The following is a 27,855-nucleotide window of genomic DNA, read 5'->3' as shown; positions in this document are numbered from 1 at the left end:
ATCTTTAATTTTTCAACCACGGTCACGAAATAAACGCACTTTTTTAGGAACCGAATAATAATATTGACAATTTCTTGTTAGCAGTTGAAACTTTTCGTTCCTTCCAAACTGCAATTTAAAATTTCAACCAAACAGCACGTCATGCGCACGTGAGCTAAACGACTTGTTAAGAAATTTACAAAGTTAGGTGTAGCTCTCCGTAACCTAAGACTACTGACCAGACATGAAGCAAGCAGGAATTGAAAAACGAGATAGTTATCATTTTAATAGCACACCTAAGCTAAAAGTACAGTGTGTTCAACGGAAAGACTTATCAAACCCTGAACCATTCGATCCGTAGAACGACATTAATTATGAGCCAAGTATTATGAAATATAGTTTCTTCCAAATAATCAGTGGCGTATTTAGGTAGGAGCCACAGGGGGCTCAGCCCCAGGATCCATGGTCTTAATGGGGGCCTATTGATAATTTTATTATATGTAAAATTACATGGGTTGTAAGGCCCACAAAAATGATTAGCCCTTGGGCCCACGCAACCTTAAATCCGCCACTGCAAGTGAAGTTGGTAAAGATGTCTCTTCATAATTAAACATATTTGTCGTCTATAAGAAAGTCAGTGAAAAAAGAGTAAAGGGCTATCTCAAGTGTTTAATTTCTACTAAAATCCGGAAATTGTTCTTGATTTATTTTGTTCGTTTAATTCCAGAAACTTTATAATCAAATTTAAGTATTTTTCTCTTACATTGGGAATTAATATTAAACTGATGTACTAAACGACTTAATTCTCTTGCATCCTCTTTCTGACAGAAATATTTTTAATCTTTCAATTGTTATTTTCAAAAAATGAAATTCTTTTTCCGACAGACTCGTCACCAGAGGGCTGTGCATTAGTGCATTATAACAGAAGGCCGTTTATGTTTTCTTTTTCTCTGTGTGTGAATTAAGCTGTGCATACATTCATGAAGGTGTATATAGCGGTCTTTCAGTAACACTTGGATTGTTGTTGTTTTGAATTAAGCACAAAGCTACACAATGGGCTATCTATGCTCTGCCCACCACGGGTTTCGAAACCCGGTTTTTAGCGTTGTAAGTACGCAGACATACCGCTGAGCCACTGGGGGGCGGGCGACCCTTGCAATGTCTGTCTGCAAGAAAATAAATTTTTAGATCAATTTATTTTACGTGGTAGAAAAAAATATATATGTAAAAACGGCTCGTTTGGGTTGAGAAAATATTTTACGTAGAGGAGCGGTCATCGTCAGGTTCACAAAGAAAGAAAGAGGTAACTGACCGGAAGTTGACGACATGTTTGAAAGGGGTTGTGTAACTGAGTGTCGGAATGTAGAGGGCGTGCTGAGATGTTTGAATATATAATTTTATATATATATATTTACATATATATTTTTCTCTACAAGTGGGTTTTCTCGACATCACTGATTTACGGGGTAGCTCCAACAGATAAGATATTAAAAATTATTTTGTATCAGGGCTTACTTTCATTGTAAATAATAATAATACAACTTATGAAATATCAGGGAAGATTTGTTCTGTTAAATTTCGCGCAAAACTACACGAGGGCTGTCTGCGGTTAGCCGTCCGTATATTTAAGCGTGATAACTTACAGGAAACTAGTCAACACCACGAACTATTGAGCTACTTTTTTCCAAAAAAATGTGGGATCGATCGTGGCATTATAACTCACATACGGCTGAAAGGATTAGCGTATTCTGTGACAGATTGCGAATCGAGCACCCTAACCACTAGGTTATCACTAGGTTATATTTTTACGTTCAACTATTGTTAAAATTAATACAACAATTAAGCAATCATATTTTGATATGGATATATATATATGAAATCCAATTCTATATCATTGGAATACTCCAATAAATTACTGATATTGTACACTTACTCAGAAATTCTAATTATGGTCCCAGCTGCTTTCAAACGTTATCGTCACGATATTGATTTTGCACTCTTGAACGAGCGAGCTCATGCGAGAATTCTATCCCACGCACACCTGTGATGACGTCACGACCGCGAACCTTAACGAGAGCGTATTATACTCTGTTGTAGTTGTAGTTGTTGTTTCCTTGCTGAATAGAAGGAAGGAGTTGTCTGTCGCAGCAATATCGAACACTTTAGAACCGAGCTTGTACGGTGTGTAATGTGTGGGGTGCTTTATTCAAGCTACGATGTCCATTCTAGACAAAGATAAATTCCACAGAGCTGCCCGGGATGGGTACCTGGATCTTCTCCGTGAGGCTACACGCAAAGATTGCAATTCTCAGGACGAAGATGGCATGACGCCGACACTGTGGGCTGCTTACTACGGGCAGCTAGAGGCGTTACGTTTGTTGGTGGGGCGAGGGTAGGTACAATACAAGGATTTGCATTACCTTGTCCAGTTATCTTGTCTTGATCAATGGTTTTTATCAATGGTAATCACATCTGTAGGTACACTAATTGCTGGTCAGATCTATAAAAACGTGTTATATTTGTTCCTAAATAAGAAATGGACATAGTATATGAACGTTAATTGAATACAGATACAAACAAATAGGCCATAAGCAGCAGATAGTATTATATGTTTATATGCTGTTATTTCTAAGTTAATCACGTGCTCACAGCTTTTAATTTATTATTATAAACCTTAATGACCGTCAGACATTTCGTTCTTTAGTATCTTGTGAAGGATAAGGTGTTAAAATGTGTGTGTTTGATGGCTTGGGGTGCACGAGGCTAGATTTAAAGTTTACTGTGCTAAGATATATTCATGAAATTCCGAACATACAATAACAAGTTATTAATGTGTTGAGATATATGGGCAGCACTTTTCAACTCGAGGCGCGCTAAAGAATTTTTGGACACTAAAGGGCCAGGTTCTGCTCATGCCCGTGTGAAAAAAAAAGAATTACTTTCAAAAACGTAAAAAAAATGATGTAACATTTTACCGCTTCTTATGTATGTGACATGCATTTGGAATATGAACAACCTTTTATTAAACATTACGATTTACGGTCTAGTTTTGGCAATCGGTTGTGAAGTACCATGGGAGAATCGGAATATAGGGTTTCTGAGAAATAGTGACTGCTAACAATTTTTACTGGTTTTGATATCAGTGTACACCACCTCTAGGAGTTATATGTCGTGTTTACAACGCCTGTTCTTTTGACACTACTAACTCTAGTGTTCGGTCAATAGTACACCACTTCTAGGAGTTATGTGTCGTGTTTACAACGCCTGTTCTTTTGACACTACTAACTAGTGTTCAGACAATAGTACACCACCTTCAGGAGTTATGTGTCGTGTTTATAACGCCTGTTCTTTTGACACTACTAACTAGTGTTCAGACAATAGTACACCATCTTTAGGATTTATGTGTCGTGTTTATATCGCCTGTTCATCTGACACTACTAACTAGTGTTCAGACAATAGTACACCACCTTCAGGAGTTATGTGTCGTGTTTATAACGCCTGTTCTTTTGACACTACTAACTAGTGTTCAGACAATAGTACACCATCTTTAGGATTTATGTGTCGTGTTTATATCGCCTATTCATCTGACACTACTAACTAGTGTTCAGACAATAGTACACCATCTTTAGGATTTATGTGTCATGTTTATATCGCCTGTTCATCTGACAATACTAACTAGTGTTCAGACAATAGTACACAACCTTTAGGAGTTAGTGTCGTGTTTACAATGCCAGTTTTCCTGACAGTGTCGACTAGTTTTCAGACCGATATACACAAGTGTTAGAGTTAGTTGTGTTTATACCATATTTTGTGACAGTTTTCGGTGTTAATTACATTGTTAACATACATAGTTTTTCAAGCATCTACATTCTTTGTTTAGTCAGTTATTACTCACGTATTTATTATAATACCCAGCCATGCAGTAAGATAGTTTAGTAAAAATGAGACAATATTCGTACTTTACGTTTAGCGTGCTATTTACAAAAGGTTAGATGTCACGTGAAAGAGTGATCAACTAAAATGAATATAAGTTACGTTCCTTTGTTTGTTTTTACATTTATCAGTGACAGACAAAACTTACCACTAACGTAAAATATTAATTGATTACCCTTAAATAAAAGCAATACGTTTACTAACCCCTACCTAGACTTGGTTATCTACAGTCTCATCTCATTACCGTAGCAACGGTTATAAGTCTCTACGATCATTCACCTTTAATACCGTCAAGGTTAACTAAACAGTTGGCGGTGGCTAACACTTCTCGCTGCTCACTTTTGTAGAACATAACATGTCGGTCTCGCAGTAATTATGTTGTCAGTTTATTATATCTTATAAATTAAATAAATTATTCATTTTATTACGTTCTTGAAGCACATTATAATGTAGTACAGTAAACAGATGTTTAATATCCCTTTCATAGGTCCTCAGATGTGTCAGCGGCAAGCTTACGGGCTTACAATGGTAAAATCCGGGACTCGAATCCTCGTGATAGATATAGCCTGTTGTGTAGTTTTGCGCTTAAGCAAACAACCTCTTTCAAAGTTGTTTGTGAATATCATATTAAACTAGTTGTTTTCTGTGATCTCTTTTTCCACACATAAATAAAGTTTGATTTCGTACAGTTTTGGATGACTGTCCTACAGTCGTTTGTCACACCTAAACTTACACTAGGATCCCAGGATCACAAAATCCGACGCCAAAACTGTGGGAGGAATTTTCGAACAAACAAACTTAGTCAACGTGAATAAATATATTACCTTCATGTATAATTATAACCAACAGTAGAGACTAGTAGGCTTTATTAAGTGTTTTATGTCTTTAACTGTTCATTAAGCCTCATGAGAACTTCTGGTGATAATCGAAAGCTAATACTAAAAAACTTTAGAAAAAAAACTGGACCAAAGATGAGGAATATTGTAACGTGCAGCTAAATTATTGATAATATTTTGTTGGAAGCCTTGAAAAACGATTATATTTTTGATGCCATAAGTCGAACAACGATGCTTACAGTTATATGATTGTATATATATATTTTTGTTGTTGTTTGTTTGTTTTATATTTAGACGGGTCTGTTGTTAGTTGGCCAGGGAGTGATGAACGAGTGGAGTAAGGTCTGGAATTTTCTTCACACGTTTTATAAAAGTTTGAGCCAGGTGTAAAGTGTGTTTTGCTACTTTATTTTTAGCGTAAATCTACACTTTAGGTTGTCTATTCTCAGTCGACCGTCAAGATTGAATCCTCGGATTTTGTCATTGTAAATCCATAAATTACCGCTGAACCACCGTAGGACTATCAGAATTATCGAGTTAGTTAATTAATCAGTGTTTTTTGTTAATGCCAAGAAGTTCAGTGTTATAATTATCAAGTTTGAAGAGTTTTTATCTGTGACAAAGCACAAGAGGCATCTAACTAGCAGGTAAGTGAAACTGTTGTGTTAACGTTTGCTGTGAAGTTAGGCTTATGAATAAACATGTGTTACTCTAACCGCTGAATTTATAGTAAAAGAATTCTGTAGAAAACGCTATTGTTATTATTAAACAGAAACATCGACAGTCATTGGCACCCAGGGCTTATGTTCTGATTCTGTTTGTCAGTGTCTCGAATCTCTAGTTCGTGTCTTGAAAAACCAAAATCAAAATCATGATTAATATTGTAGTGATATGGGCCTAAGGTCCGAAGTTTTTAAGCACCTAACGACACCTCTGTCAATAATAGAAACCGTTACAATGTTAATCTTTCAGAACCTGTAGGTCGAACGTGACAGGTGAAGCTACTTGTCCCTAAACAGTTTCATAAACCATAAGTTTAAGAACAATGGTAACGTATCTGTATACGGTTTTAGGAATAGCCCAACAGCGAAAGAAGCAAACGCTTCTCATCTCCAGAAAACCGACGAATGTGAATTAAGAAGACTAAACGTAAATTCACGTGACTAAACAGTTTTTTACTATCCCTAAGTTGCTCATGTAGATTTCTGTGATATGTATTATTAATATGATTGTTTTGAATTTAAAAGCATACTATCGTCTTATCCTAGTATCCTATACTTCTGTTAAAATGTACTGTTTTCAGATATTTCAGTAGTTTCAATTCAACAGACCATTTTTAAAGGAAAACCTTGTTGCTTTTCAACATGAAATTCGTCCATTTTTTACTAGGAGCACTTTACTGAATTGTATAGACCTTAATAAAAAACTAATCATGTTCGTACAGATTGGTGTATGTAACTACCTTACAAGTGTTTTCATTAAAACCTTGTTTGACGATTACTCCTCTCTGTGGCTAAAATTTCAGTAAGTTATGAATTTCTAAAGGAATTATTTTTCCTATGTTAGTTTTTGAATTTTCTGTAGTCTTATAACGTCTATTGCATAAGCCCTCAATCATTACGCTATTTGCGTTTCCTCATTAAAATATATTAACCCTTAAAAATGTATCATTAAGAAGGCTGGCGTAGGTGTTAAATCTTTGAGTAAAATAAAGTAGAGAACAAGAAGGTCTAAACAACGTTCTCTATTTTAATTAAGGGTTTAATACCCACGCCAGCCGTCTTAAGATATATTTTTACTTTAAGTGGGTTTCTTGTCATCATATATTTCAACCATTGTGATTCCTCTCCTCATATTGAAGTGCTTCCGTTAGGTGGTCTCTGACAACGGAAGTGTGGCTGTTCCGTTTGATCTGTATGTCATGCCCTTCGTGCTTCTCGAACCTTGAAACTGTCTGCTGAAGATAATATGCATAAGTGTTAGGGTTGATGTTCAACACTGACAGCTCATCATTGACAGTTTCACGCTTCCTTCCCCGTCAAGATACTCATGTTCTATGTGTTCTCTGTTTATTTTAACGGAACAACACAAAACACAGCATTCTTTGTCTGGACAGAATCGCACGTACAATGCGTACGATTATAAAACAATACGGTGTCCAAGAGTTTGGAAATAATTTGAAAAATCCAACTGGGAAAACCGTTTAACATAAAGACAAAAGGTTTCTATGTTTGCTTTTGTTATTGTTTTTTTATTGCAGTATACAGTCACCATAATTCAACATAATACACTAGGAGTTACACGCAAAGTGGCCAGTCTGTACCTGATTTCTTGCCACGTGTTTTGTAGTATTGCAGAAGTAACCTTTGTGAAGGTTTCTTGGATATTTTAACACATTTTCATCCTCACTCGCAATCTTTACTAGCGTAGACCATAGTCTATAGAAAGCCCCATAAAAAAAAAAAAACCCATAGATGTAATTTTCGAAGAATACGGGGACCAGCTGATTGGACCACTCCGCCTAATCTACTAACCCATTAGATAATGTTTCATAAAGTCTGTTGTGGATTGGAAGGTTCCATTCTTGAAGCATACTGTTCTCTTGGTGTGATACGGAAACATTTTATATTAAAAACTTTATACATATGCAACTTTTAACTTTATGATATTGTACATTCCAAGTTATACCGGCATATTAAATTAACTAAATTATTTATAGGGATCGTTTTAAATTATTATTATTATTTTTGTAATTAACTTGTTTCTAACAGAACTTATTGGTAAGTACTTACGTTTTGGAGGTAAACGGTTGCTGTAAATATATAGCAGTTAAAATGATGAAATGTTCCTTGTTCGGTGGTTCTCAACCTTTTCTCTTATGAATTCTTTCCTCTTCCCAAAGCGATGTCTTGCACTCTGAAACAGACTACTATTCCAGCAAATTTCCGCCACTATTACTAGGGTTTGGTTTATTCTAATTATTAATATTTAACTTCAATATTATTATTACTACGATAATTTTGACATAGTTTTTCAAAAAAATTACAAAGTTGTTATTAAGTTTTAACAATAATATAGTTGTCTGGAATTATTACAAATATACCTCAAAATGTTATCGGCATATGTCTCTAATATAACATGACAGAAGCCAGGACAATTACACATCTACAAACATGATAAAGTAGGACATTTAGACATCACTTGTTTATTACAAAGTAATCATTACAGTGATGTTTTTCCGTATGGACCTGCATCGTAACGGGACAACTAGATAATTATCATGCGTCTAAATGTCCTCTTTCCTTTTTTTTTTTTTTTTTTTTTTGTGGTGTCTAGTTGTGCTATTACCACATTATACACATCCTAGTGTTTATATAAGACATCTTGAATGAGTATTAGGCCTACCTGTGCCATTGCTTTTACGTTGCGTTTTCGGAACATCGAGCTGTAACAAACAGTTAAAAAGACGAAAAGAAACGTCTCCTGTACAGTGGTTCTCAACCTTTTACCTTCATAGATCCTTTAAACAACCAAAAACTGTTTCATGTATTTGAAGTATAAGACTCATACTGAAACAGGTCTTATCTGCAGAAGGTGATCCTACAGTCTGTGGAAGCGGCACTGAAATAAATAAAAGTTAATGAAAGTATCAAATAAAGCATTACTTTAATCTTTTATATATTTTTTTTTCATTTGAACTTTGTAAACCATCAAGCTTAGCTATGAACTACCAGGGAAAAGAAGGAAGTATGAAACATTAAATAATCTAAAATGTCTTTTCCAGAAGCGATAAAAAAGATTGCGGGTACAGAGTTTATGTGTTTGACTTCGTTATGATCTGTACCTGCTCGGCGCAGATAACCTAGTTGCTTTGCGCCATAAAACGCTAAACCAACCAACCAACCTGTACTTGATCTCAGAGAAAACGTTCAGTGTTGGGTAAGATGAAAAGTGTATATTAAATTTGAAACTTTACTTGAAGATAAAGTTACAGTTTCCAACAATATGTTTGATATAATCATCATCATACTATAATGGAACTCTTGCTTATATGATATTGAAAAAAATCTTTTTATTACGCTACTTGCAACCCCCAATTTCGTGAAATTTTTATCGTGTGTGCATGTAGATTTGCAATAGGGGTCACCATTTTTCCATTTCTCAGCACGGAAAATTTTATTTTTCTCTATTTGAACATACAGAAAAAAATTTGGCAGCTGAATTTGCTGCGCGTAGTGAAGCAAAACGAAGGTGAAGAGGTCACACACAAATTTGACGTTTACTGAGATATAAAGTGATGAATACTGTTTCTGACTCGGAAGACTGTCATTTGTAGCTAGAAATTGAGAAAAACTTAGGAAAATGTTCTCGAAGCGGTGTTATTTGTTTGCAAATACGCAGATCTAATACATTGGCGCCACAAGTAATCGACTAGTAATAGTCAAATGAGGATTTTTAATGTATATATGAAAGTTAAAATCTTTGTTTGCTTACTTGTTTGTCCGCCGCTTTCATTGCGCAGGTCTCGCTTCTCTCTCGTGAAGGTGCGCAAAATGACAGTTTTCGTTGATACATGTATTTATCGTCTGCTAGTAGGGCCGATAATTTTATCGTTAACTTGTATATATTAGACGTATAAATTTTATGCATACTTGATATTTTTTGTACGTTTGAATTAATATTTAATTTAAAATACAGCATTATAAGTCTGTTCAGTTATGGATAATTAGCCATACATCTACTAATATATGTTTAATTTCACACAAAAAGAAATCTGTGAAGAATTAGAAAGACTTGTGTGAAAAACAAACAGTAGGCTCAGCCTATAAAAGAAAACTATGCCGACTGTCATAAAATAAACTACGTAAAAGAGTAAGGCTTAAGTTATGATAATTATCGTGTACAATAAGATTAAAGTGAAATCATCGTAATTGGTAGAGCTCTTGCGTGAGGCGGAAGATGGGTTGAATCTAGGAATTGTTTTTGTTATGTTAGCATTAGAATAAGCAGGCCTATTTAGTTCTATGTTATTAATTATACATCTGATAATACATCTACTATTTAACCTTATACACAAAAGAAATGTATGCAGAATTAGAATATTGTGTGTGAAAAAGCAAACTGTAGGCCGAGTCTATAAAATAAAATTATGTTATCTACCATAAAATATACTGTGTGAAAAGAGTAAAGCTTACATTATAATACTCATTGTGCAAAATAAGGTTAAAGTCGAGACTACGTCGGTCTGCTATGGCCAGATGGTTAAGGCGTTCGACCCATAATCTGAGGATCGCGGGTTCAAATCACCGTCACAGCCGTGGGGGGTGTTATGATGTGACAGTCAATTCCACTAATCGTTGGTAAAAGAGTAGCCCAAGAGTTGGCGGTGGGTGGTGTTGGCTAACTGCCTTCCGTCTAGTCTAATACTGTTAAATTAGGGACGGCTAGCTCAGATAATGTTTCAAAAGCAAGAAAAAATCCACTTTCGGGTATCGAACTACCCGGTGAAAAAATAGAATAAAATACAATATTGCATTTGTTTGTAGTATATTTCATACATAAACGTGAATACGGTATCACATTCATAAAAAAATTATATTACATTTACGTTAACAAAAATTGAACATAATATTACATACACATATTTACGTTTGAAATGTTCATATTTGAGGAGAAATGGGGAGAATAGAGCTAGGTCTATCCAGAACTAGTACCGATACTTGTATAAAATATCCTAAACATTCTCCATAAAGAGCTATTTATACTTGTCAGTGAAGAAAAAACAAAAACAGTCATAAGGAAACCCCAATTTAAAACAGATACTATTTTATTTTCAAAAATCAAACCTAAGGGTGTTTTCCTTTCTTTTTTTTTTTCATAAATTCATAAAATATTTTTTGCCTGTCGAAATACGGAACGGGAAGACTGAGAGAGTAAGGGTTTTTTCTCGAAAACTTGGGCAACAGCGGGTAACATGGCAAGTCAACATTAAAAACAGTTATTTAATGTAAGGTATAACATTAATCGTTTTATTTTATAAGTTTACAAACCAATGATAGAATTGGAAGATATCATGAGAAAACTAGAAATATCTGCTTTTCTTTAAAAGGTTTGAGCAACGCTCTTCGCGCCATTTTAGATTCCATTGTTGAACGCCAGGTGCAGGTTTCCGCTTTATTGAGATCGAGGATGGAACAATTACTAGACACTAGTCGCAGCGGAAGTTAATGTGTACGTGTTACCAAAACGATAACCAAATAGGGACGTAACTTGTTGCGTGAGAAAGAGTGAAAACTAAATTCGTTTTTATCAAGAAAGCTGATAACTTAATGGTTAATTTTACGAGTCAGGTTTCAAGGTATTAATTAAGCTCTTTCTGCACAATATAGATTTTAGTTTTGTTTTTTAACTTACAAGATATCAAACTATGAATTTTGTGACAATTTGATTAGAAAAATAATCGCTTGTTAAAATGTCGACGAACTGATCTGACGGAAAGAAAAATTATATTAAATGTTTGTGGAAGTCACATTGATTATCCTACTTAAAATAAAACATAATACGATAAATGTGAAGTCAGGTTGGATTTGCTTGCAAGGTGAAATAAAAGTGATAGAATAAGTCTCGGTAAGATCTGATAATATATATAGACATTGTTTTATTCAGGTCTTACAGAGGATGTTCGTAAAGCCTAGCCACATAGAGAATTAAAACTTCTGCAACAACGTAGTGTCAGATCATGTAGAAACTTATTTCTATGTAGCATCATTTAGAACATCTTGTATGATTTATTTATTGTGATACAAATCAGTGTTTTTTTTTCTGACTATATGCTTGTTTATAAAACAGAGCGTAAGGCTAACATATCTTCTGAAGTTTAACTGTTTCATGCTACTTACGTCAGTCAGGTTTGATTTAATGTTTAGTGTTCCCAGAATGTGAATGGTTCAGAGTTTGGGACCCGTTACTACAGAAACGTGTACCACATTTTGAGGTCGTGAACGCGCTATAAGAGTGGCAGTCAAATACCACTATTTTTTCAGATATGAGTAACTGAAGAGTTTACAATGACTCCTGGTGTCTAGCTTCCTCTTCCCTTGTGTCATCCCACAGGTAGAGACAGATATATGCAGAAAACCCTCGAAAGCTACTTTGACCAATATTCTATAACAAACGACCAAACCTAGAGACCTAACGCCAAAGTCGTTTCTAGAGTTGCTGTTTTTGTCTTGGGAAAGAAGCAGTGGAAATTATATTATAGTGTAGATTTTAATGTTTTAAATCAACAAATCGTGATATCTTAAGTGTAGGGTTACTGAGGAGCAGGGCGTTCCATTGGGGGTCTGCTGTCCCACTCCACCACCGAGGACACATGCCCCTTTCTACTCTTTCTTTTGGACTGTGTTATACTGCACTTTATTTCCTCTTCCTCGATGAGGAGAAAACAGCTTTCAATGACGAGTAAATTGTGGAGCGACATCTAGCAGCATTCTTTAGCGACGGTTGGAAAAAAAAACTAATTTATTATAGCAACTTTTTGTTAGCGTTTCTCAGTTATATTTAAAGCTTAAGTGTCGGTTCCAGATTGTTCTTCCAGATGTCACTGTCTTTAGACAGTCATTGTCCCTAGATCTAGTCTCATTTACCTTCCTCGAGAACTTATCCTTGTTCACTGGGACCTTTTCTATGTCTTTTTTTTTGTATATCAAATCAAAATTTTCGTGCTTTTATGAACTAAATAATATTATACGTGATCCATTTTACCGCAATAATCTCTATCTTTCCACTTCTCTAATAGTAAGAAGGTAAGAACCTTCCTGTCTTCGTATTTTTCTTTCTTTTTTATTAGCTACAAATTAGTGGAACTTCTATAAATGTGTAATCAGTTTTCGGTTTTATTTTCTTTATTCTCATGACGTGAAAAATTACAGTTTTAAGAAGATGAAATAAGTATTGAAACAGATCAGAAATGAAAGGATATACTCAACTTGTGTCAGAACAACGTGTTGTGTCCTTTGAGGATTTCACAAGTTGTATTTTTAAGGTTTGTTAGACTATATGTTTTGCATCAATGTACAGTGGCTTAACTGTTACCAGTTGCCATGTCTGACCTGTGGATACGTTACAAGAGTGACAATCAAATCCAATTTTTCGATTAGAGTAGCCCAATTGTTAGCAGTTGGTGCTATCGACTAGCTACCATCCCTCTTCTGGCCTGTATTAAAAACAACTGTACCCAGCTAGCCACAATGTAACTTTATAATTTTATTACTCCAGTAGCAGCCATGGAAGAAGTCTTGTTGGGAAAAAAATCTCGCTGCACCTAAAATTTAAGATAAAACTAAATTTTGATAAAGATGGTTCGTTTTATCGCAGAGCTACACAATAAACTATCTGCACTTTGTCCACCACGGAAAATCGAAACCTGGATTTTAGCGTTGTAATTCCGTAAATATACAACTCGGCCACTGGAAAGGGGTTAGAAATTTAAAGGTTTATCTTTTTACAAAATTAAAATTCTGGGATGTAAAGAGCCGTATTTCTGTAGGGAATGCCCTCTGTTAGTGGCACCTGAATATTATACGTCTCATTGGTGAATACGTGTAGTGGTAATACACGTATTTTTGTGTTTGTAATACCAGGACATCATCGTGGAACGTTGAACCCTCATATAATAGAAAGTATGAATTTCATACTGCTAAAAACACGCACCAAATTAAAACATCTTAGCGTGTTTTGTTCTTTTTCGCCTCACTTGACCATTTAATTGTACCCAAGAATACATCCTCTGTTCACCTTTTAAACTACTGAAAGACGATGCTAAGTAAATTTCCTTTGTGGTAAATTATTTACGCTGTGCTCCACAAAATTATTTTTAAAAAACAAGTTGGTTATTCAAGAAATTCCAAGAAAGCTGATTGACTGGTCGTATTTTTCTTGTAAAAGAACCATTAAATCTGACCTCTCAATGTCAACCTTTAAACCTAGTGACACAAGCTTCTCAGGTAGCTTTCAAACGTTAAGGTTTTTTAACACTTCAGAAATGATTATGGTGATTTTTGTTTGTTTCTCAAGCGCAAAATCACACAATCAATTATGTGTGCTGTACACATCATGAGTGTCAAAACCCGGTTTTTACCTGCGAGCCCCAGAGCCACTGAACAGAGGTGGGGAAGGGCATATGGGTATATATAGTGATTTAGTATTGATATGTACAATCAGAACATTATCTTATGAGCACGTGGTCGGATAAATGATCACGACAGAGGCGTCTGAGGCTCATATGTAGCTGTTCCTAATTTTGAAATACTGACCAGAAGAAAGGCAGCCAGTAAGGAGCACCCAACTGACTTTAAACTGAATAACGGGATTAACTGTCATTCTTTTAACACACCTAGAACTGAAAGTATGGTTAGTGATATATCGTGGTTCAGACCTTGGGTTTTCCTATAAAAATATTTGAAGAACAATCCAGACTTGCTGCGTGTTGTATTTACCTAGGGATACTTGAGTATTGTAATTGAAATTTTAAAATCTATTTAGAAGATGTAACAGTTTTCAGGTCTAAAATATTTTATAATTACTCTAAAACAATAAAAGATAAACTGTAAAGAAGTTTCTTGAAAAGTTTTATTTTACAACTTACAAATCTAACCCTTTTTTGTAATATATTCATAAATATCACAATTGATTTAAAACTGTCTCCTTCTCTTTGAAAGAAAAACCGTATCACAACAGCGTTCGTTAATATCTTATAGAACATAACAACAGTATCCGTTAATATTTTATATAACATAACAACAGTATCTGTTAATATCTTACAGAACATAACAGTATCTGTTGATATCTTATAGAACATAACAAGAGTAATCATTAATACCTTATAGAACATCACAATAATATCTGTTGATATCTTGTAGAACATCACAATATTTCATGTTTGTTTCTTGTAGAAATCACAATGATATCTAGCTGTTGATTTCTGCTATAAGTCAATTATCAGCTATTGGTGTCTTATAAAAGTGAACATATTATATCACCTGTTGATGTCTTACACAAATCAGAACATCTTATCCATAAGTTTATTGTGGGAAATCGATTAAATGACGGTTATGTTTCGATTTTAAGTTATATATTTTACCTTGAGTATGAACAAAGTGAGAAAATTAATCATGGTTTACATTGTGACAATACAACAGCAATGTTCACAGAACGAAGTGCATAAAGGTAGAATGACCGACCACTCATATTTTGAGTGGTACACGCTTCGATGAACACGGATTAGTTGTTTAAGAATAGGTTGTGATGTTGTGAACAAGGCCTAACAGAGTTTGGGAAATCAGGTTTTTTAACTAGTTGCCCCAGTCGATATTTTCTTTTCTGTGAAATTTCGTTCAGATCCATAGTTTATAATTACAGAAGTGTAACAGCATAATTTGGTTTTCTTTGTGTGGCTTTTTTATATAATTTTTGAGTAACAAGCGTATCGGTTGGTAAGGAATAGCAGGTTATTTATCAAACTAACACATACTAGAGTTCTTGCTGTTGACAGCTGGCTTATTTGACTGGTTTATTGTAGCCTAACATGGACGTACTGTTCGTATGTAGTTTTTAACATCTGAAACGAAAGGTAATTACACTGTGGAATGATTAATGCTGAACCGTTGTAATGTTGTGCTTTTTTGGTTTGCGAAAATCAAAATCATGTTTAGGGGTTACAAAATGCCCCTAACAACGTAAGGAACGGAAAAGTTCTGCAAACATTAAACCGACATAATCATAGCATGTCAAACAGTTGGCCAAGGGCGTGTGAACTAGGGGTGCGGAACCTCCTGTCTTGAAGTGGTTAGAACAAGTTTCGATTTGCACTATTTATGTTTTACATTTCGTATTTGTCAATAGTTCATACAGGGCTATGTGAATGCGAATTGATTTTTAGATATATGTAATTTTTGCTTGTCTTTTATAATACTTATTTGCATTTTACTGTGAGGAATTATGACGTCAACCACTTCAGGAAAACTTTATTCCAATACTGAAATGAAAAACGTCTGTGTCGCGTCAGGTAGACTGGTTTAAGTTTCAGGCTGTTTATTTTCAATGTTTTAAGCCAATTGTAGGCTTTGCCAGAGAGGACTGGTTAAATAATGCGTTTACTCAAAGAGTGCTGGCTTGGTTTTATTAGTTAGTTTTAACAACCGAATGCATATTTTACATCATAGCTGGGTTACAGTTTACAAAACTTTCACCATTAATGCTGTCCAAGCATCTAACTTCAAAACTTCTGCAGATTTCAGCCACACAATTCTGTTGTTAAGAAGGGGTTCCTAACAAAAACCTTTCCTACACTGTGTGTGTTTGGATTTATTGATGACAAATATTCGTCCGTTTGTAGATCTGTTGTTAAATAGATATTGGTTTGTTTTGTTTTAAATTTCGCGCAAAGGTACACGAGGGCTATCTGCGCTAGCCGTCCCTAATTTTGCAGTGTAAAATTAGAGGGAAGGCAGCTACTCATCACCACCCATCGCCAACTCTTGAGCTACTCTTTTACCAACGAATAGTGTGATTGATCGTCACATTATAACGCCCCCACGGCTGAAAGGGCGAGCATGTTTGGTGTGACGGAGATTCGAACCCGCGACCCTGAGATTATGAGTAGAGTGCCTTAACCACCTGGCCACGTCAGGCCAAATAGATAGTGAAATAAGAATAATAACTACATTTTATGAGGATTTCCTGTTTTTGTGTTACAGATTTCCAGGTATGACAGTTTCTAAATCATCCGAGTTTGGCTTTAATTGAGTACTAGAGAAGTTAAAGTCGGTTTTAACTCATTCGTCGAACTGTGTCACCCGCTGGTACAGCGGTAAGTCTACGGATTTACAACGCTAAAATCAGGCGTTCGTTTCCTCTCGGTGGGCTCAGCAGATAGCCCGATGAGGCTTCGCTATAAGAAAACACACACTCGTCCAACTGTTATTTATCATAATTTCCTCATAAAATGTTGTTTATAACTTCATTATACTTCTGTAATCGTTCACAAAATCATTATGACCAGTTCCTCGAATATATTAATTATCACATAGATAAAATACAGATTTAACTTCTAAGACGTTGCGTCGTGCATAAAATCGAAATGAAAATATATCATTTGTACGATTTACCGTGTTTCTCCGAAAATAAGACAGGGCTTATATTAATTTTCACTCCAAAATATGACACCAGGGCTTATTTTCGGGGGATGTCTTATTTTGATATATTAAAAAAATGAAGTTACAAAGTAAAACTATTAAACTAACCATTTAAAATAAACTATTATTAAACTATTAAACTAACTGATTAATACTTAAACAAACTAATTAACTAACTATTAAACTAATTAATAAATTATTTTTTTTTGTTTCTTTCCTCTTCCTGCCACTCTTAACTAGGGCTTATTTTAAGGGTAGGGCTTATATTAAAACTATCCCCAAAAATCACACTAGGTCTTAGTTTATGGGTAGGTCTTATTATCGGAGAAACACGGTACCAGTTTTTAAATTGTGCAGTCAGTTCACTTAAAGTGTTTGTTTTTTGTCATTATTACAAATACACGTTTTCAGTAAAACTCGTCTAGAAGTGACTCGTTACTAAAAACTACTCAAGGTTTCTTGACTGGGCCTTTAAACAACCATTTTATAATGAGTATGATCAATCTTATTTAGTGCTTCAAGTTACCAAAATACCAAAACTATGTGTAAGTAAAAACAACATCTAATTTTCATTTCCGACGTGTTTTCTACATGATTTGTTCAATGCAGCTCTTTTCAAGAATATTCCGGCCCGCCACGACCAGATAGTTAAATCACTCGACTTGTAATCTGAGGGTCGTGGGTTCGTATCCCCGTTGCAACAAATATGCTCACCCTTCCAGCTGTGGGGGCGTTATAATGTGATGGTCAATCCCACTATTCGTTCGTAAAAGAGTAGCCCAACAGTTGGCGGAGGGGCGGTGATGACTAGCAGCCTTCCCTTTAGTCTTACACTGCTAAATTAGGGAGGGCTATCTGCGATTTTCATGCAAAAACAAACAAACAAGAATATCCGGGTTCAGTTGTTCTTTCTGTCGTTAATGATTTAGTAGTTTTTTCATACTATTTCATTACTGTTTTTGTGTGTGTTTTTTTGCCTATCATTATTGTGTATTATTTGACAGAAGTTGCGAATAGCACGCAACGAAATGATGACATATTTGTATACCGTCCATCAGCAAACTTAGTAAAGATCGGCAGATTGAAACGAAAACATAACACCAACTAGCTTTCATCAGAAGTTTTTTAGGTTTAACCTTATGAGCTAAACTCAGAACTTATGTTTCACTTCAATTTACCCTTTTCTTCATTGTCTGTTGTTTTATATATTTCATTACACATTTTCATAAGCCTAGTGGTATAAACGCTAAAAGTTTGAGTGAAACCCTAACAGAAATATAACAGTAACAATTTTTTTTCCTTCTGACTTTATAATGTAATATAATATGTTTATATATGTTGTGTACTTATCAACAGATATGGATATTATTCGTCAATTGCACGAGTCATAGGTTATCACTCTAAATTTAAAATATAATATTTGACAAAATCTTACTTATATTTTTACACGTTTCTTAAGACCGAAAAAACAGTACAATTTAATTCAGGAAACTCCCTTAAATATATATATATATATTATGAGTTTCTACATGAAATCTCTACAGTATTAAAACCTTAATAAATCCATGCTTCTAACACGTGTACATTTAAACCTACATATATATGTAAAAACGGTTGGTTTGGGTTGAGATTTTATTTTTTTATGTAGAGGAGCGAACAACGTTTCGACCTTCTTCGGTCATCGTCAGATTCACAAAGAAAGAAAGAGGTAAATGACCGATAGCTGATCACATGTTTGAAGGGGGTTGTGTAACTGAGTGTAGGAATGTAGAGGGCGTGCTTAGATGTTTGAATATATTTATTAATATAGGTATAAAGGTGTTCCTTTGTATAGATTTATTTTGGGCTTGAGTTGTTGTATAAGTAAGGCTTGTTTAATTTTGCGTTTGTTTATTCCTTCACTCAGTTACACAGCCCCCTTCAAACATGTGGTCAGCTATCGGTCAGTTACCTCTTTCTTTCTTTGTGAACATGACGATGACCGAAGAAGGTCGAAAGGTTGTTCGCTACTCTACATAAAAAATGTTCTCAACCCAAACCAGCCGTTTTTACTTAGATATTTTTCTCTACAAGTGGGTTTTCTCATCATCACTGATTTAAACCTACAGTTTAACATTTATCTTTGTCACTAAAACAAACTTTAAAATTCTTACAGCTAGTGATCTGGGGACGAGATTACGAGCTCTTAGCTTACAGTAATTGGTGAAGACACGGCATGGGAACTTGACCGACCTTTGGGCATGATAAAGGCGCGTCATGCATCACTGACCCAAAGTCAGTGTTAAGAATTTAACTTAAATGTAATTGGTGTGACGATAAGTTCATCCTGTCGTGCTACTCAGTTATGCGAAATTTGTGTAACTTCGTTATGAAATATCAATGGCCTATTTTTACATATATTACATTTTTCAATAGTTACAGTGTTAGCAAATCAAGGGCAACCTAAAAACTAAACATAATTATGTGTGCGTGCTTGCTCTATTTATAGTTGCGCGTGAAAGCTGGTGTAGCTCGTGGGAATATCGTGAAGACATTAAGATATTATTTTGTTTCGTTCTTATGTAACTAGGTTTTCCCTCACGTAACCAAACAACACCTAGAAAGAGTGGCCAGTGCATATGTAATCAAATTTATTGTTTTAAAGACACCTGTAAAACTGAATATGTTTTCATTATTATTTTGTGCCACTTTCATAAATATAAATAAATAAAATGATACTTCGTAATTGAAAGTACTTTTTATTTGAAGTATAAATTTCAACAAATATATACTTCATAAAACATTTTGCTGTTCTTTCTTATCGCAGAGTGTTCTAGCATACTCTATGTAGGGATGGCACAAAGGCCCGAATTAAAGTAATACAAAATTCATCTAGATTTGTTTCTCTACAAGTCATCAGTAGCTAGGTATGAAGAGCTACCCTACATTGTCACACTGTCTCCGGTGTATATGCCGCTTTTCAGCTATCCAGAGCGTCACAAATCGAAAAGTGACGAATAGCTAAAACCCGATATTTCTTATATTTGTTCATGATCATCATTGTTCAAAAGGCCTAGCGCCTACCTAGTTTTAGTAGTAACTATAATTTTATCATCATAGGGTAAAATAAAACAGTCTTTACAACCTTTGACTATCAATTTTATTATTATTGGTAGCAAAATTTATGAAGCTTTAGAATACAACCTATAACATAGTAATGCTCATATTTCATATAAAAAGAAATAAAGAAACAAGTATAGCGAAAAATATTTATCTTTAAATAAAACAAGCAAACAATGTAGGGCTGGCTACTGAACTTGAGAAAAGGAACCAAACAAGACAGGGATATAAATGAACATAGCACTTGATTGGCTTATGACGACATAGCAGACGAAGCTGTCTCGACTTTACATGGAGAATAAAATCTTTACATCATTGGCTTCTTTACCGGCTAAACAAATTGAATTGTAACTTCCAGTTGCAATATGTTACTCTAATGTTAGATAGTCAAAAAAGTAATATTCTAAATGTAACAAAAAAAAGCATCACGACAAAAACAGGAATTCTGTTCAAACACCAAGTTTTTGATGGACAAGTAGAGAAACCAGAATTTAAACGCTTACTCTGCTGTGTGATCATTAGGTGATCGTGTGACACGTCCACTTCCATCCATATGTTGTTTGGTTACTCTGCTGTGTAATCATTAGCTGATCATATGACACGTCCACTTCCATCCATATGTTGTTTGATTACTCTGCTGTGTAATCATTAGCTGATCATATGACACGTCCACTTCCATCCATATGTTGTTTGGTTACTCTGCTGTGTAATCGTTAGCTGATCATATGACACGTCCACTTCCATCCATATGTTGTTTGGTTACTCTGCTGTGTAATCATTAGCTGATCATATGACACGTCCACTTCCATCCATATGTTGTTTGGTTACTCTGCTGTGTAATCATTAGCTGATCATATGACACGTCCACTTCCATCCATATGTTGCTTGGTTACTCTGCTGTGTATTCATTAGCTGATCATATGACACGTCCACTTCCATCCATATGTTGTTTGGTTACTCTGCTGTGTAATCATTAGCTGATCATATGACACGTCCACTTCCATCCATATGTTGTTTGGTTACTCTGCTGTGTAATCATTAGCTGATCATATGACACGTCCACTTCCATCCATATGTTGTTTGGTTACTCTGCTGTGTAATCATTAGCTGATCATATGACACGTCCACTTCCATCCATATGTTGTTTGGTTACTCTGCTGTGTAATCATTAGCTGATCATATGACACGTCCACTTCCATCCATATGTTGTTTGGTTACTCTGCTGTGTAATCATTAGCTGATCATATGACACGTCCACTTCCATCCATATGTTGTTTGGTTACTCTGCTGTGTGATCATTACCTGATCAAGTGACATGTCCACTTTCATCAATATCTTGTTTGGTTCCTTTTTTCTAAGTTCGGTAGCCGGTCCTACATAATTATTTCCTAATATTTGTGTCAGTAAAATATATAATTCCTGTAAACGTCATCAACATTGTTTAAGACAAACGACTAAGTTTTGTATTTTTTGCTAACTTTGGTGAAAAACCAAAAAAACTTAATAAAATATTTGCTAACTCCAAAAGTGTATATTAATCACAAGCTCTTCCTCACGTGATGGCCTAACGTGGCATATGGCATGGGTTCCAATCCCTGTTGCTAACATGCTCTTCCTATCAGCTATGAAGGAATTATAATTTGACTGTCAATCCCATTATTCGTTGGTGAAAAGAGTAACCTAAGAGTTTGTGGTGGATGGTGTTGACTATCTGTTTACCTTTTAGCCTATCACTTCTAAATTAGGGACGGTTACCACAGGTAACCCTCGAGCAGCTTTGTGCGAAATAAAAAAAAATCCAAATTTCAAGTGAGAGACAATGGAAACCGTACACTAAACACCAAAACGTAGAACATTAAATAACATATAACCCGTTCCAATACTAAACAAAAAGACGTACAGCAGAGTGCGTTGAGTTATATATGTGTGTGTATGTATGTAAATGAACATGAATAATTATCACGAAAGCAATTGGTAGGAAATCGTGAATTGTTAATTAAAAATTCGTACTATTATAATGAACAGTTAAAAAGGGGAGGAACTTTAACTGTAAATTAACAAGTTTTAAGAAAACGACTAAATTAATATACTGACTCTAAGAGGTTTTGGACACACAAGATTCACAAAATGTCAAAAGACACAAATATCTTACTTTATAACAAAATAGTTAACACAAATAAACAGAAAGTAGGAGCTTCTAAAGATCACATCAAGAACCAGACATTAATAACTGTTTCTACAATAAAGAAAATCAATTTATACTCAGAAATCAAAACTTATATACACGAACATGTCCGACCACTACAGAAATCTACCAAATTAATAATCGTGGTCCAGCACAGAATATCATAAACACAGCTAAATCCAAGGTTATACTATATGTAAAACAAGCACAAAACAAAGCACCATAAGAATATGAAATACAAACAGTACTATTAAAGAAAGGTACTCAGAGACTGTTTGGTCTCTTAATAGCTTTATTTAAGCTATCCCTAAATTCGGGATACATCCCTGCCTCTTGGAAGCAAGCAAATTATGTTCTTTAAGGAAGAAAAACCAACCAAATAGCCAGAAAATTAGAAATCAATCAGTTTAACTCGTTGTCAAGGCAAAATTTTAGAGAGAATAATTAGAAATAAGATCTCAAATTTTCTATGGATCACATTAAAATTACTTGAAGTTAAAAATGGTTTCAGAAAATTTTGACAATTTAACATTTAGTTAGCTTTAACCAAAAGAAATGCAATGTCGCTTGCTTTTTCGATATCGAGAAAACATTTTACACTGTTTGGCATAATAGTTTAAGTTTCAACTTAAAAGAAATGGAATTACCAACACAAGTTATTCGCTGATTATCCAACTTTCTTAACGACCGAAAATGTAGAGTAAATGTTGAGGTCATCTACTCGGAGCACTTTACTCCACAGCCGAGTTAACTCTATCCTGTACATCATGCATGTAAGCGACACGCCATTAAACGATATTAATTGTAGCTCAATTTCACAGTTTACTGATGATATGACCATCTAGAAGAGCTCAAACACACCCTCAATAGAATCAAATAACTTAAAACCAGTTTTAAGTCAAATAGTTGAGTACTGTCAGAAATATAGAATCAAAATAAATATACCGAAAAAAATGATATTATTCGCAAAATCACTTAATTTACGTAGAAACCCTCCTAAATTACACCTGAAAGAAACTCCTCTAAATATCAGTTCGTCAGCAAAAAGTTTAGGCCTAACATGTGATTCAAAAGTAACTTGTAGAAAACATATATCTGAAATTATGAGAAAAGTGTGACAACGAGTAAACTATTTCAAAAGGCTAACAGATTAAAACACGGGTACATTCACAGAAAACATTATTAACGTTTATAAACAATATATTAAACTAATAGTAGACACAGAAACATCAACAGAAAACATTATTAAAATTTATAAACAATATATTAGACCAGTAATAGACACAGAAACATCAACAGAAAACATTATTAACATTTATAAACAATATATTGGACCAGTAATAGACATAGAAGCATCAACGGAAAAATTTATAAACAGCATATTAGACCAGTAATTTCTGAAGTCTTTGATTAACAAGCGTTAATCACAGTTACAGCTTCCGAGGTTTATAGTACACAAACTGTGGCAAACGAATATTGTCTCTTGGCCCGTCGCGTTAGTTAATTTTATAAACGTGAGGTGAGTTTCTAGAAATTTCAGCTTGCACAACAATACTAATGATAATACATTGTTGATACACTCAAGAATCTTTTACAACTGTAGTGAATAAGCAGTAATTTCGCAATATAGATTTAATAGTATAAGTTATTCACATTTCTAAATACAAATTTAACGTAGACAAACGTCGATATTAAAACAAATATATAAAAGTAAATCAGTCAGATCTTACTCAAATAAATGAAGAAAAATACTACGGTACGAACTAGTTGTGAGTGTTTGTAACCAAATAAATCGAAGAATTTAAAATAACGTTGAATGCTACTAGCATTATATTCAGTACTTAAACAACCAACCTAAAATCTCGGTGCCGAACACGGAGGAAAGGACTACTGTAGCTGTTGTTAATGGTTAATAAACTGCACGTTATATAATATCCTACGTGACACTGTTGAACGTAACGCTATATTCAAATTGCCTCGCACCTGACGGAGAGCACGTAATTAAGCTCACGTTGAATATATATGTGAAAACGGCTGGTATGGACAGAGAAAACTCTATGTAGAGGAGCGAACAACGTTTCGTCCTTCTTTGGTAATCGTCAGGTTCACAAAGAAAGAAAGAGGTAACTGACCGATAGCTGACCACATGTTTGAAGGCGGCTGTGCAATTGAGTGTAGGAATGTAGAGGTGCTTAGATTTTTGATTATATTTATTAATATAGGTATAAAGGTGTTCCTTTGTATTGTTTTATTTTGAGCTTGAGTTGTTGTACAAGTAAGGCTTCTTTAATTTTGTGTACTTTGAATCTGGTTTTCCTTTTTCTACTTGTTTCTCCAATATAGAAGTCGTGGCAGTTATCACATTGTATTTTATAAATATTGTTTGTGTGGTGTTTGTCAGTGTAGTTTTTACATAGTATAGACCTTAGTTTTGTGCCTGGTTTTGAATAAATTTGGTATTAACTGGAACGTCATATTTTGTTACTAGTTTTTGCCAAATGTTGATTATGTTTCTGTTGATGTCGGGAATATATGGTATGCAGGAGTATATAGTTTCGTGATTTTTGTAAATCGTGGGGTATATTTAATTTGTTAGTTGATTTTGCTTTTTGTCTAGATGTGTGCGTGTGATGTTTTCTACGGTTTGTGGAGGAAACTTATTGATGTTGATGAAATATTGTTTTATTTTGTCTAATTCCTCGTTAATTTTATGTTTATGAATATAATAAAACATTTAAGCACGCCCTCTACATTCATACTCTCAATTACACAACTGCCTTCAAACATGTAGTCAGCTATCGGTCAGTTACTTCTTTCTTTCTTTGTGAACCTGACGATGGCCGAAGAAGGTCGAAACGTTGTTCGCTCCTCTACGTAGAATTTTCTCTATCCGTTCCAACCGCTTTTACATATACATTTTTCTCTACAAGTGGGTTTCTCGTCATCACGGATTATTTACGTTGAATAAATACATTTCATAGTTAGCACAAAAGCTCAGATTAAGGATTTAGGGATGAGTAGTCCAGGTAATTCTAGAGTGGCTTTACGCAAAATTCAAAACAAAAGTCCAAATGTACGCGTGAAAGGATTCGAAATGTATAATATGTAACTGTAAAAAAAAAAAAAAAAAATTATAAAATAAGTATTAACACCCTTTTATCGAATGTTATGCTAATTATTCTGCTTAGTTCATTGGTATATAAAACAGGTGACTTAAAATGTTGATAACCTTTGGCTATAGATTTCTTTTGACCAATCGCGACGTTAGAGTCTTACCAATCGTTCTAGAACCCAAACGTAATGATAAAAAAATTCACTGTGATAAACGGAATAATAATTTGATCTATGTAAGTTCTTACTTCCCGATTTGTAAGAAATCCTTACGTGATAGAAAAAAGTCGAAATTACGTAGTTCAATTATGCAAAATCTGTTATTACAACCAAAATAATTTTTATGAAGTTTAAATTTCCATGTCTGTGTTGTCAATTATTTGGTATAAAATTGAATTAATTAGTTTTCCATTATATGAGCACTCTAAAGAACTGGCAACTCACTTTTCAGCCAGTGTAAATTAACATGTAATGTACATGGAAACACTAACACAAAGACAAAACAGTACCCCTGTATACGTACCGGTACTACAGAACATTTTGGGAGGTATTCCAAGATGAACATGTAATATATTGCAAACAACATGACCACAACACTACAGATATTGTGTGCTAGTAGCTAAAAATCACCTCCACAGAAAGTATATGATCCTTTTCAAGAAGGAGGGAATGTGTATTTTCTTTTAGCAAAGCCACAGCAGACTATCTGCTGAGTCCACCGAGGGGAATCGAACCCATAATTTTAGCGTTGTAAATCCGTAGACTTACCACTGTACCAGCGAGTGACGAGTGTATGAGTATCAAAATATTTTTATTTCTATCTATTTACTGTAAAAATAGTTGATATACTGGTCATGCATAATAAACACCGTTAACACTACGTTGTGATATCTAACCGTTTTCTTCTGTTATTCGCCACATTATAATTAACAATAACCAGTTTTGTCCTTTAAAATATGTGAGTGACTGGTGAAGTAGAACGTTTGTCAGCGTTTTGCGCATGTTTTTAATCTTACACTTTACTCAAGACAGAAAAATGTGTAATATTTTAACTCGCAAACACAATAACCTATGGCTGTAAAAATTAAAAACTCCTGTCTTTACTACTTACTAAATATTCTAACATGGTGCCAGCCTTTCAGCTGAAGATTATTTCAGTGACGACGAGAAAATCCACTTGCAGAGAAAAATATATATGTAAAAATGGCTGGTTTGGGTTGTGATTTTTTTTTTTTTTTATGCAGAGGAGCGAACAACGTTTCGACCTTCTTCGGTCATCGTCAGGTTCACAAAGAAAGAAAGAAGTAACTGACCGATAGTGTAGGAATGTAGAGGCCGTGCTCAGATGTTTGATTATATTTATTAACATAGGTATAAAGTTGTTCCTTTTTATTGGTTTATTTTGAGCTTGAGTTGTTGTATAAGTAAGGCTTCTTTAATTTTGCGTTTGTTTATGTTTGTTTCTTTATTTAGTATTAGGGTGTTTTTTTATGGTTATGTTGTGTTTATTTGATTTGCAGTGTTCGAAAACGTGTGAAGGTGACTTGTGTTCTTTGAATCTGGTTTCCATTTTTCTACTTGTTTCTCCAATATAGAAGTCGTGGCAGTTATCACATTGTATTTTATAAATAATGTTGGTGTGGTGTTTGTCAGTGTAGTTTTTACATAGTATAGATCTTAGTTTTGTGCCTGGTTTTTGAATAAATTTGGTATTAACTGGAACGTCATATTTTGTTACTAGTTTTTGCCAAATGTTGGTTATTTTTCTGCTGATGTCAGGAATATATGGTATGCTGCAGTATATGGTTTCGTGATTTTTTTAAATCGTGGGGTATATTTACTTTTGTTAGTTGATTTTGCTTTTTGTCTAGATGTGTGCGTGTGATGTTTTCTACGGTTTGTGGAGGAAACTTATTGATGTTGATGTAGTATTGTTTTATTTTGTCTAATTCGTCGTTAATTTTATATTAATAAATATAATAAAACATTTAAGCACGCCCTCTACATTCCTACTCTCAATTACACAACTCCCTTCAAACATGTGGTCAGCTATCGGTCAGTTACTTCTTTCTTTCTTTGTGTACCTGACGATGACCGAAGAAGATCGAAACGTTGTTCGCTCCTCTGCATAAAAAATTTCCTCAACCCAAACCAGCCATTTTTACATATATATGAAGATTATTTCGTTATTCACATAGATCCCAAAGTTGCACTCTGTGTTGCGCATGCGCCTCTATAAAACAGTTATAACTGTAGTAAAATATATCAGTAGTAATACTATCAATATTAGATATAAGAGTTATATTTTGTAAGGAAATATTTTACTGTTTATAGTTGCAATATTGTGCCATTTGTCACGTGGATGTGAAACACAGTTTAAACTGTTCCATTTTGTTCATGAACCATGACCAGAGTTTAAATAACATAAATGTGAAGAGCTATTAGGTGAATTAGAACCACAGCGTGTTCTAGCTACAAATATCATTAGCTTCCAAACCGTGAGACAGACCATCTTTAA

The 27,855-nt window shown here is 34.5% G+C and overlaps 1 protein-coding gene across 1 annotated transcript in view; it reads left to right on the top strand.

The window, feature by feature from the left end:
* The first annotated feature begins 2,052 nt into the window (after positions 1 to 2,052).
* The window catches only part of Sans (SAM_USH1G_HARP domain-containing protein Sans), a 36,677-nt gene continuing 10,874 nt past the window's right edge, over positions 2,053 to 27,855 (top strand). Inside the window, exon 1 of the mRNA XM_076477827.1 lies at positions 2,053 to 2,371. Within this exon, the coding sequence (XP_076333942.1) occupies positions 2,196 to 2,371 (176 nt within the window). The 5' untranslated portion in view covers positions 2,053 to 2,195. The remainder of the gene's footprint in view (positions 2,372 to 27,855) is intronic.

The sequence above is a fragment of the Tachypleus tridentatus genome, chromosome 13, assembly GCF_004210375.1.
Source record: "Tachypleus tridentatus isolate NWPU-2018 chromosome 13, ASM421037v1, whole genome shotgun sequence".
In the NCBI taxonomy this organism is placed as follows: Eukaryota; Metazoa; Arthropoda; class Merostomata; order Xiphosura; family Limulidae; genus Tachypleus; species Tachypleus tridentatus.
Note: the sequence above shows the minus strand (reverse complement) of the source record. Positions and strands in the feature narration are given on the sequence as shown.